The sequence below is a fragment of the Bos taurus genome, chromosome 5, assembly GCF_002263795.3.
Source record: "Bos taurus isolate L1 Dominette 01449 registration number 42190680 breed Hereford chromosome 5, ARS-UCD2.0, whole genome shotgun sequence".
Lineage (NCBI taxonomy): Eukaryota > Metazoa > Chordata > Mammalia > Artiodactyla > Bovidae > Bos > Bos taurus.
The window spans coordinates 27,864,346-27,875,578 of NC_037332.1; the positions used below are offsets into that span (position 1 = coordinate 27,864,346).

The following is an 11,233-nucleotide window of genomic DNA, read 5'->3' on the forward strand; positions in this document are numbered from 1 at the left end:
AAATCTCTTCTCCTCAAGGAGGTGATATTTAAGAGATCTGAGGTTGGAGGCATCAATCTTGCAAAGACTCTTCCAGGCAGAGGGAACAGTATGGGCAAAGGCCAGAGGCAGGAAAGAGCTTGGCATATTTGAGAATAGAACCAGAAAGAGCAGTGTGGCTTAAATATGATAAGTGACATAGAGGGAGAAACAATTTGAGCTTGAAAAGGACCCAGTTCCAAGACAGCCTCATGCAGGGCATCCCAGTACAGTTGCAGAGGTTGTGCACTGCACAGAGGCTCACAGTTGCCAAACTGTTGGCCTGTGTGGCTGCTGTCAACCCACAGGAAGGGATGCCTTTTCCTAATTTGTCTTCCCAGAGGGACAACATGTTATGGAGTTTGAGTTTTGGACAACATGATAAAGAGTTTGGATTTTTTTTTTTTTTAACTCCAGGGAAAGCCCTAATGGGTTTTAAGCAGAGAAGGGTTGTGACCCAATTTCCTTTTTGGAAAGATCGCCCCAACTGCTGTGTAAAGGGATGGTCCAAGGGTAAGAGAGGAAGCAGGGAGCGCCTTCAGGAAGCAAGTGCCACGGGGCGGGAAGGAGAGTACAGGAGGTGGCCTGCCTGGGGGAGGGTGCTACTTAGACCTCTCAAGGGCACCCCTGTATGACGGTTACTGCCAGGGAGGAACACTAGCACAGGAGCCTCGAGCCTTGGGCCCTACTCTGCCACTTACTTGTGACCCTAGACAGCTCACTTGCCCTGGGTCACCTCAAAGAAGATGGTGATCACCTCTTGTAGACGCTTTGAGCACACACTGTGTTTATTGAGGTTCTATTATGTGTTCATGTTGGGCATGAAATAAAGCAGTGAATAAGACAGGAGAGGCCCGAGTCTGCTCTCAAAGAGTGTTCATCCTGTGGGGAAGGGAGCCAGGCAAAAACCCAAACCCATCCAAGTCAAGACAGTTTCAGATGGGGATGAGTAATATGATGCAAATAAAACAAGGCTCGGCCATATTTTAGACCAAATGGGAGGGCCCTGGGGAGGCCATGCTGAATACCAAAGGAGCCAACTGTGGACAGAGCAAGTGCAGAGACACTGAGGGCGGGACGCCTGAAGTGCCACATGGGCAAGGTGGCCAGAGCAGGGAGCGAGAGGGGAGGAAGAAGACGAGGCAGGCAGGGGTCAGATGCGCCTGCGTAGGGATTAGACTCTTATCCTGGGAGTGACGGGACACCTTTGAGGAGTTGTAGAACGAGTGACCCGTGATTTGGCCTGTCACAGGCTGGGGGGATGATGGCTAGGGACTCCTATGCAGGAGGCCCCAGATTCCTAGGAGAGAGCACGCCAAACAGCTGTTTACGCAAGGCTAGGTTTAGAGGAACCTCTACTCCAGCTGCTGTGGTATTTGGGGAGGGGGGGTTCTAGATGCATTAAACAAGAGGCCCAAGTTCTGAAGCAGTGTGGGGCCTCTAGTTCAGGCCCATACATGTAAGTCAGAATCCCCTAGTCTATTTCCCTGGCTGCAGGCTCCAAGCAAATAAGATGTAAAATATAGTGTGCGTGTCTGTGTGTGTGTTGAAGGGCGGAGTGGTGGAGTCAGAGCTTGCCGGAGCCCAATCCTCCCCCTCAGGCAGTTACCACACTGACACAGATGCAAAAAACCGTCCATTTTATACAGTTTGTGGTTCAGAAGCAACAATATGCAAATGGTGGAACAGTCTGTACTGCCCTCACCCACCCGGATGTGCCCATTCCTATCTCCCAAGGGCAGAGGACCCAGGACCCCTGCCCAGTAGGACCCCACTTAGTTACAGGCCCCTAGGGGGGCCAAGCCCTTAAGGGTCAAGGCTGAGAGGGAGGGAGACCAGCACCTTGGGCCCCCTCAAGTGCCCACTGGATAACTGGAACTGTGTCTGTGTGGGGTGGGTAGGGGAACGACCGGGCGGAGGCCATTTCTCCCCGTGGCCAAGGGTGGGGAGCAAGTAAAGCTGAGGAGAGGGCTTCGTGGGACAGGGTCCCCCTACCTGGAGGAGGAGTTTTCCTGGACACCCCACAAGGCACTACTGACCCAGATGTAGGATGGCACGTCCCATTTTTGGCCCCCGAACCTCTCCCAACCCCGAACTCTCTGGTTCTCCTGTGCCCACCTCCCACTGTAGTTTGGGGGAGGACAACTAAAGAGGCCTGGGGCTGGGTTCACCACTCTGCAGAGACTTGCCAGGACCAGCTGGGGTTGCCAAGGACCCTCTCCGGCTACTCTGGGCTCTTGGAGTCCCCGTGGCGGCCAAACGACCGCCCCCGCCCCCTTTTTGCACTGGCTGGAAAGAATAAATAAATAAATACGTTCCCCCGCCCGCCCCCGCCCCTACAGCTGGCTCTCCTCCTCCTCCAGGGAGCGATTGAGTCCGGGGATGAACTTGAGCAGCCGCCGGCGGAAGCTGCGGTACTTGGTTTTGCGCAGGCCGGGGCCACACAGGGCCTGCTCGCGAGCCTCAGTCCAGAGCGCGCTGGGCGCGCCGCCGCCGCCGCCCCCGGGGCCCGCGCACCGCACGCTGGCGCTGCGGCTCAGCATCGCCCGGGACCCCGGGGCCGAAGCGTCCGCCGCGCCCGGTCCCGGCAGGCGCGCGAGGGGCGGCGGCGGCGGCGGGGGGGGCGCAGGCGGCTCAGCGCCCCCGAAGAAGCACGTGTGATAGACTGCATCGTCTGAGTCGCCCCCGGTCCGCCGCGCTCCCCCGCGGGAGCCTCCCGGGGCGGCCAGCAGAGGCCCGAAGGGCAGCGAGCCCGGGAGCAGGCCCGCGCCGTACAGGCAGGAGCGCACCGACTCCAGCGTGTCATAGATGCTCGGGTCCTTCACCACGAGACCTGGGGGCAGAAGACACGGGGCGGGGGGGGGGCGGGGGGCAGACGTCAGAGGACACGGGTAGGGGACCTTCACCCCTTCCTGATGACCATCAGTGTGGCCCTTGGGCAAGTCAAAACTTTGAACCCTACTTCCCCGGTCTGTAAAACACGAATTATACACTCAGATCCTTATGAGGGTCGCGTGCTGCAATTCATGGGGTCGCAAAGAGTTGGACACGACTGAGCGACTGAACGGAACTGAACTGTGACACAAGAGTCAGGAAAGGGGCCTGAAACAAGCTTTTGGAGCCTTGGTGTTCCCACCTGTAAAATGGAGATGGTTCTGTGTAGTAATTTCCTTCTGGGCACTATTGTGAGAATGAAAATATGTGGGCATCAGCCCAGGGCAGCATTGTACCCAGAGTAGTAGTTCAGCAAAACTTGGAAGGGGAAGTAACGGACTAGTTCCTAGGGGGAAGCAGGTATGGGGGTAGAGATGGGGGCACAAGTGACCCTTCCCAACACTGATCTACTCACCATGCACCAGCCGCTGCTCCTGCACCATCAGGGACCTGTATTCTCCCCACTTCTCATACAGGGTTTGCTGCAAGAGACACACCCACCTGTCAGGAGTCAGCAAGAAACTAACCAGGGTGGCTACAGACTGAGGGATCGGGGAGTACAGAAGAAACCTTAAGGTTAAAAGGAGGTCAGGCAGATAAACGACCCCCCAAAAAGAGTAGGAGGATTCCTCTGGTGGTTCAGTGATTAAGACTCTGTGTTCCCAGAGAGGGAACTAAGCCTCCCATGCCATAACTAAAGATCCTGCGTGCCACAGTGAATATCCCACATGCCACAACTAAGACCCAGCACAACCAGGAAAAAAAAAAAAACAAACAGTGGGGCCTGCAGGGGCAGGGGCTTGGGAAGAGGAACCTGGCGGCTGGATGGTTTCCAGGCTGCTTTACCTTCAGGTACTGCAGACGAGCCTCCAGTTCCGCCTTCCTAATTGATGTCCCGTACAGAGTTTCCAGTCTGAGGAGACAGGGGAATCAAAGGATGAGTGGGCCCACAGGGTGGGGAAGAAAGGCTGCGCTCAGGAATCCCCTAGAGACCACAACACCTGGATGTACCTGAGAACGTTGCCAGATGCCTTAATGATGTCGACAATCTCCCGATGTCGGATGCCTTCCACATTCAGGCCGTTGACGCTGGCAATGGTATCCCCTGCCAAGCAGAGAGGGGATCAGCATTTGCTCCACGGGGCGTGTGGAAGAATTTCAGTCCCCTATCTTCACCACAAAGGGTAGGGGTAATAACCCCACAGAACTCTCCTGAGCTTCCTACCCCCACTCATGGTTCTGGGGCGATCTTGTGCAGACCTGGCACCCTAGCATAGGGGCCAGGACCCTCAAACATCCACATCCTCATCCTCATCTCACTCTCAGGAAGCTCTGTCCCCAAAGGCTGAGCCCTCCCAGCAAGCCTGGGCTTCCCCCAGAGCTGGTTATTTCGGTCCAGCCCACAGGCTGTCACCAGAGAAACCCAGCTGAGACAGGAAGGCAGGAGGGTGAGGAGCACCACGCCGGGAACGTTAACACTGGCTCCCAAGCTTGAGGCCTCAACCTCTGACACCCTAGGCTGCTGCAGAGCCTCCCGACCTCCAGCAGAGCAGACCACCCTCTCTTAGGACCCACTGCCCAATTGGAAAAGGAGGGGTGGACCCCTGTGGTGGCTACCAAGGGGATGAGAAACCATCTTGCAAAGCTGCAGTATACCACTTAGCTACCAGAGGCTGCTGGTGAATGGGCAAGGAGATGAAGGCTTCCAGAAAGAAAATGGGTATAGAATTGGAGGGGGGGTGGCGAGGGTGCTCAGTTCGTGCAGTCTCAGGCTGCCCCTTCCGGGACTTGGGGCTCTAGATTTGGCCAGTCCCAAAGGTCTCCTACTGGCAGCACCATGTCCTTGTTAGAGGAAGTATCATAAGTACCCCAGTACTGGGCCAGGTTGGAAACACGATGGACTTGCTCTCTCGATGACTCCTGCCCATGCTGGGTTGCCAGATCGCCAGGAGGAGGCAGAATAGCTGTGGCAATATCTGCCATTTCCCAGGCAGGCCCTGGCTTTGTGCCCAGGAAAGCCCCTCACCACACTGATATGAGGACATGTTACTGCCTCCAGTGTTGGGAATATTCAAGATCATACAGTAAATGGTAAATCTACCAACTCATTCTTCTTTCTGGCCTTCTCGAAATAGGAGGAGGAAGGAGAACTGATTGGATTTCTTGCCCCATCTGCTTGGGAATAAGGTCATACTCCCTTCCCAGAGCCCCGTGTCCTGGGCTCAGGCCCCACCTGGTGTGAGCCCTGCCAGCTGGGCAGGGCTGGACTCATGAACCCGGCAGACAAAGGTCACCATCTCCACACGCTGCTCCTCTCGATGGTGAAGGCCATACGTCTGTAACAGGCAAGGGGACCCTCAGCCCAGGGGTGGAGCAGGATCCACCCGTCCCTCAGACTGCCTCCCAACCCTTCCCTCCCTCTGCACCCAGCTTCTCTCCCACCTGGATCTCAAAGCCAAAGGTCTGGTTCTCCTCCTTCTCCAAAGTCAGCACTTTCCTGCAGGAGACACAGGGGCCATCTCATCAAGTCTGTCAGGATTAAAGAGGAGCCTGGCAGGCCAATAGTGTGGCCCTCCCCTGATGCCAGAGTCTGCTCTGGAACATCAAGGCAGGGCTTACTGTCTCCAGTGACAAGCCACACTCATCCCCAGCTGTTGGAATGTCCTTCCCCATACTGAAATCAGCTTCATCGAGCCACACAAAATCAATCCCCTCGAGTGGGGGACACACTGCAATGGCTAGCCCCCAGAGCCAGTTGAACTAGTTGAGTTTTTCGGCCACACTCCCAGCTTCCTAGTGAGCCCCAGAATACTACTGACTGACTAGCTGAGGCCCCCAATTCGGCCCCAGCCTGGAGCGCTGTCTGCTCCAGAGCCTTGGGGAGAGGGCTGGCCCCACCCCCAGAGGCCGGTCACGAGGCTCAGCCCGGACCCCAGCTGCCCCTCCCAGCTGCGGTGAGGCCAGCCCACCAGATGTGAGGGCTGGGGGGAGGGGAGACTCGAGGCCGCCCCTTCCCGCACTGAAGGCCTGCCCACTGGACACAATGGTCTGGAGCTGCTCCAGATCTTCGTCTGCTGGGGGAGCCCAGAGTTTCCTCTGCCCACTCCCACCCCCTTCCTTCCCGCCCCGCCAGAAGCCGAGCTGAAGCAGCCTCCAAAGTCTCCTTCAAGGCTCTCGGCCTCAGCAAGGCCCTGGAGACCCAGGCCTCTCAGTGCCCAGCCTGACCCACATACCCGCCCCCCAAAAGCTGATCGGCAACTCCCTACCCCAGCGCGAGCTCCTCCCTGCATTGCAGGCAGGCCTTTTCCTCTCTGTGTGTATTTGGGCCGGGGTGGGGGTGGGGGCAGGGTGACTGTGTCTACTCCAGTGCTCCCTGGTTTTCTAAAAGGGTTGGCAAAGTTTTCCTGCAAAGGGTCAGACGGTAAATATTTCAGCTTTTCTTTTCGAGACCTGAATTATTTGACAGCCTCTGTCTTATATTGTTCTTTGTCTTTATTTTTACAACCCTTGAGAAATATCAAAACAACTCTCAGCTCAAGGCCAATCTGGCCAGCAGGCCACAGTCTGCTGATCCATTTTAGAAACCAGGCTCACATCAGGATGGGACACAGGCAGAGTAGGGCTAGTCCTTCTGCCCTCACCCCAGGCCCTTCCTTAGAGGCCACCACCGATGGGACTAGCAGAGCACTGAGGTTTTGGGTGCAGGGCTAGACAGTCGAGCAGCTGGATGCAGCTTGCCATGGTGTGGGCCTTCAGGGTTTGTTGGGCTGGGAAGGCCCAGGGGAGCCCCCCAAACTCCTCCTGCTTCCCTCTTCCCAGATCCAGATTTCTCCAGGGAGGGGTGACTGGCAGGGACTGGGGGTGGTTTAAGGAGCACCTGATGACTCAAAAGTCCCTCCCTCCTTCCTCTGCCACCCCCTTCACACAGCCCACACCCCCACCTGCCCCTCATTCCTGGTGAGGGCACCGTGCTGAAAGGGTGGGAGCACGACTCCCCCTGGGTGGGCTGAGATGCTGTGTCGTGCTGCCCCCTCCCCAGCACTTCATCCTTTGGACCAGGGCAGAGGTGGGGGTACTGGTGACTCACCGCTGCTGTTCAGGACTCTGGCTGAGGTTCTTCCAGCGGAATCCTGAGCCCTGGGTGGGAAGGAGAGTCAGGAAGAAGCAGGTGAGAGGGAGGTGTCCTGGAGCAGATGCTGAGAGCCCTCCTTTGTGGGGTTCCTCGCCTGGGCTCAAGTCCTAGACCCAGCATCTCACTTCCTGTTGCCTATCTGTCCTGTTCCAGCTCCACACCTGCTCTTCTGATGCTGGAGTAACTAACCCTAGAGTGCCACCATCAATATCACTCCACAGCTTTCTCCCTAAGCTTTATCCCCACAACTGGGACCTCGGGAACACAACAATCTCCTGGGCTCCAGATGCATGAACCTCTAAGTCCTGTCCTGGTTCCTAGTCTGGAAGGGGTGGGGGTTTTCATGACTCTAGGTAGAATAGCCTCTGCCCCCAGGGTGCATGTCTGCAGGGGCTCGGCACCCTAGACCCCAAAAGGTGAAGCAGGGGCTCTTCCTAGATATTATTCAGAGAAGGGCAGGGGCCCCTGGGCTTGCCTATCAAGACATTTCAGAGCCACCAAGGCCAGTCAGATCTCTTCTAATTTCTCAGTCACAGAGAGTGGCTTGCAGGAGCTGGGGTCAGGGGCCCTGGTCTAGAGGGCTGGAATCTCAGCTTAAGCATGGTAAGGCAGGGGATAGAGGGGCCAAGCCCCCTCCCTCAAACTATGGAGTCCAGCTGCAGGTGGCCAGCTGTGCCCAGCTCCACCTGGGTCCCTCAGCATTGTGATACATGTTGTTGCTTTCTGGGACAAAACAAAAACTTTGATCTCAGACTTGTTAAGTCTCACTACACTCAAGGAGAGAGATGGGAAGGTTTTGTTATTGTTGTTTGGTTGGTTTCATTTGCTTTTTGGTAGGAGGGACGACAGAGCTGAGGGACTCCCTACCTCTTTTGGGTCCTTGAGAAACTAAAGCAGTGTCTTTCCCTCCCTAAATGACTGATGCTTGGAAGAAGCTCGGTTCCAGATCAGCCCTTGCCCCGCGAGCCCCAAACAATCCAGGAGCTTCCTGGTCAGTGCGCTAGTTAACTCTCCCCCCAGGCTACCCCGAGGCCAGGAAGAGAAGGAAGCCCTCCTTCTCTAGAACCTTACAGACGGGCCTCAAGGGTGGGGACAGTTCCCAAACGGGCCAGGGAGGAAGGACTGGGCAGCATAGAGAGACCCCTTTGTCTTTCCACCCGATTTTCATAAAATGCAAATTCTCAACAAGCTGTTCATTGTGTTGGGGGGGGAGCCAGGGGCCAGAGGAAGAGGAGGGGGGGCTGAGCTGGGAAAGGCCACCAGTCCCCTCTCCTTAACCTGGGTCTTGAGTTTCCTTTCTGAGCGCTCGGGTCCCCGTCGGGCCAGAGGAAAAGCCCGGCGGAGGGGGAGACTTCGAGGGCGGGCGCGGCCCGCATCCTTCCTGCCCAGCGGGCGCCCTGCGAACCCTCCCACCGCGTCCGGTCGCCGCTGACGTCCAGGGAGCCGTGGCCTCGCGCCCCGCACCTCAGACGCAGGGTGAGGCGGCCGAGCCCAGGAATTCCGGCGCCCCCTCGGAAGGGTGAGCTTTCGGAGTCGGCGGCCCCGCAGGCACTTCCTTGGCGAGAGTCCCACCCCGGGCCCGCCGACTCTCAACTTGAATCGACTAGCGGCCGGACCCCAGCTCGAGGCCTCTTGCTCCCACGGGAGAAGCCGGGGCGGGGGGATCCTGGGGACCTCAATACTCCTGGACGCGGGGAGGCGGGGCTGGGGCGGGGTGGCGATGGCCGGTTGGGGCGAGGGGAAGGCAACTTGAGGAAGCAGCAGGAAGGAGAGCAGCGAGACGGGGCAGCGGCGCGTGGGGAGTGGAGAGCCGCCCAGCTCGCGAGCGGCGTGGAGCCGGGGATGGGGGAGTTTGCGCCTTCTGAGCAGAGGGGTCGAGGGGACCCAGCAGGATCTGAAGGTGTCCGTGGGGATCAGAGGCCGGGGGAGGAACTGGGGGACTCGGGGACCCCAGGAGTATGGTGTGGGTGGGGATCCTCAGGCGTCCATGGGGACCGGGGGCCGAGGGGGTCCGCGGGAGTTGGGGAGGTACGCACCTTTCGGCGGGGCAGGGTGCCCCCGGACACCGCGAGCGCGCGATACAGCTCGGCGGGGTGGTAGTCCTCCAGCGCTGCGTACAGCTCGTCCCCGGGGGTCCCAGGGCCGGCGGCTGCAGCAGGGGGGCCCGAGGCCGGGGTCGGGGTCGGAGCGGCGGGAGCGGCTTCCGAGTCAGGAGCCCGAGCGGAGGGGTCTGGGGCGGCCGCCGCCTCCTCTTTCTGCTGCAGCTTCCTGAGTCGGCGAAGGGTCATGGCTCCGGCGCCCCTCTCTGGTGGCGCTTTCTCCGCGCGGCGGGGCTGGCGGTGGCTCTAGGATGCCAGCCTGGAGAGTGGTGGGTCGCCTCCCTTTATAGGCTCGGGGAGCGGGGCGGGCTGAAGGGGCGGGCGGGGAGCGGCCTCACGGGGCCTCGCCCCCTACGCGGTTGGCTCCGCCTTCGGGGCGGAGCCCGCTGCTCCGGAGCCCCGCCCACTACTCCTGAGCCTTGCCTAGACCAGGGAAACCCTTGGGGACCTCGAGCTCCCGGCCCTAGGGGGAAAAGCTAGCAGCTGAAAGGAGCGGGGGCGGGGCGGGGGGCGTTGCAGGGCATCCCGGGGCGGACTATGGGTCTCTATGATACCTGAGAGACGGGGAGCCTGTGAAGCGGCTTGTGCACGAGATTTGGCAGTGGAGTGACAGTAAGGAGTCTTTAGAAGGAGGTTTGGAGGCCCAGAGTAAGATTTGAGGAGACCCAGGGGGCTGCAGGAGACTTTAGGCTAGGAGAAGGAGGGGTGAGGTCTCTGGTGGGGAGGAAAAAGATGGCCCTGAAGTAACTGTGTGGAAGCCACTGGGGGATGTAAGGGTCGAGGGTCTCCTCTTTACATAGCTCCCAGAACAGTTGAAAAGAGCTGCCTCTCCTCCCCAGGTCAAGGGAAAAGGAAAGAGAGGGAAACCCAGAGAGTAGTGGACTTAATTCTGGCTCGTCAGCCTCACCTCCTGATGTTGGGGCTCAGGTAATGTTTCTCCAGCAGACAGATGCTTACTGTGGGGCTGACTCATGGCAGGGCATAAGGTGCGCTGAGGGGGTGCTCAGGATTGGGGGTTGGTGCTCAACAATTCTCTGACCCTTCTTGGGGACTACCGCCCCCCCACCCTCGGCTGTGTTGTCTGTGGCGGCCAGCCTACGAGAGTGGTGGGAATAGCCCAGCCGAAGTCTCTGTCGTCAGTGGTACCTGAATCAGAAGTGAGAGGAGGAAGTGGTAGGTCAGGCCTGGCGTCTGAAGAGTGGCCAGCCACCACAGGGCGTCAGCACCGCGAGCTGAGGGCTCCACATCTCGTCTGCCACTAAATAGAAGCCAGGAATGCACTGTCCTCATCTGTCCCCTCCTCCAGTGTTCCCGAGTCTGTGTTATGCCTTTATATTAATAGCTGACATTTATGAGGCATTTACCATGTGCTCTGCACACTGTTCTGTGTGTTACATCCATGAATGAACTTGTTTGGTCTTCATAACAACCCTATGAAACAGATACCATTATCATCTCTTACGGAGAAGAAACTGAGGCCCGGAGAGGTTAAGTAACTTGCTCTAGGCCACTCTGTGGCAGAGCTGATTCAAACCTGGGCAGCCTGCAGAGCCTGCAATCTACCCACTGTGTGATGCAGTCTTCTGCTGTTCTTCATTCACCTTGGGTTGAAGCCCTGCTCCGGGCCAGGCTACAGAGGCTCTTGGTCAGGTAGGGAGTCATGCACCCGCCAGTGCTGTGTTAGATGCATGGCATGCGGAGCACAGAGGGGCTAGGGACCCAGCAACCCGGGAAGGTTAGGAAAGGCTTCTGTCTCCTGTGTCTCTCAGTCCATGGGTCTGTCTCTGTCTTCTTGCTTCCTAGTCTCCTGACTCCGTCTGTCTCCCCCACCCCCAGGCCCCTGGGGCCCCAGCCCCTATAGGAGGTGTGGGTGGGAGGGGGTGTTTCTCCACCCTGCAGTGATTACACAAGTCCAGATGGCAGGATGCTTGTTGGGTGGGGGGCAGGGGTGTATTGGGGACGGCTAGGAGCCAAGTACCAGCTCCCTTAGAGCCTTCCTCTGCCTCCTCCCGCCTTCCCCCTTGGCACCACCAAGTGGCCATCAGCTGAG

The 11,233-nt window shown here is 58.3% G+C and overlaps 1 protein-coding gene across 1 annotated transcript; it reads right to left on the reverse strand.

Moving 5' to 3' along the window:
* Positions 1-1,639: 1,639 nt before the first annotated feature.
* On the reverse strand, positions 1,640-9,443 carry TAMALIN (trafficking regulator and scaffold protein tamalin). Its single transcript, NM_001192141.1, has 8 exons — positions 9,121-9,443; positions 7,040-7,089; positions 5,395-5,449; positions 5,186-5,288; positions 3,964-4,057; positions 3,799-3,865; positions 3,368-3,434; positions 1,640-2,851 (listed from the first exon to the last, which is right to left on the reverse strand). The coding sequence occupies exons 1-8, from the start codon at positions 9,370-9,372 to the stop codon at positions 2,355-2,357; spliced, it is 1,185 nt and encodes a 394-aa protein (NP_001179070.1). The 5' UTR covers positions 9,373-9,443; the 3' UTR covers positions 1,640-2,354.
* Positions 9,444-11,233: the final 1,790 nt, after the last annotated feature.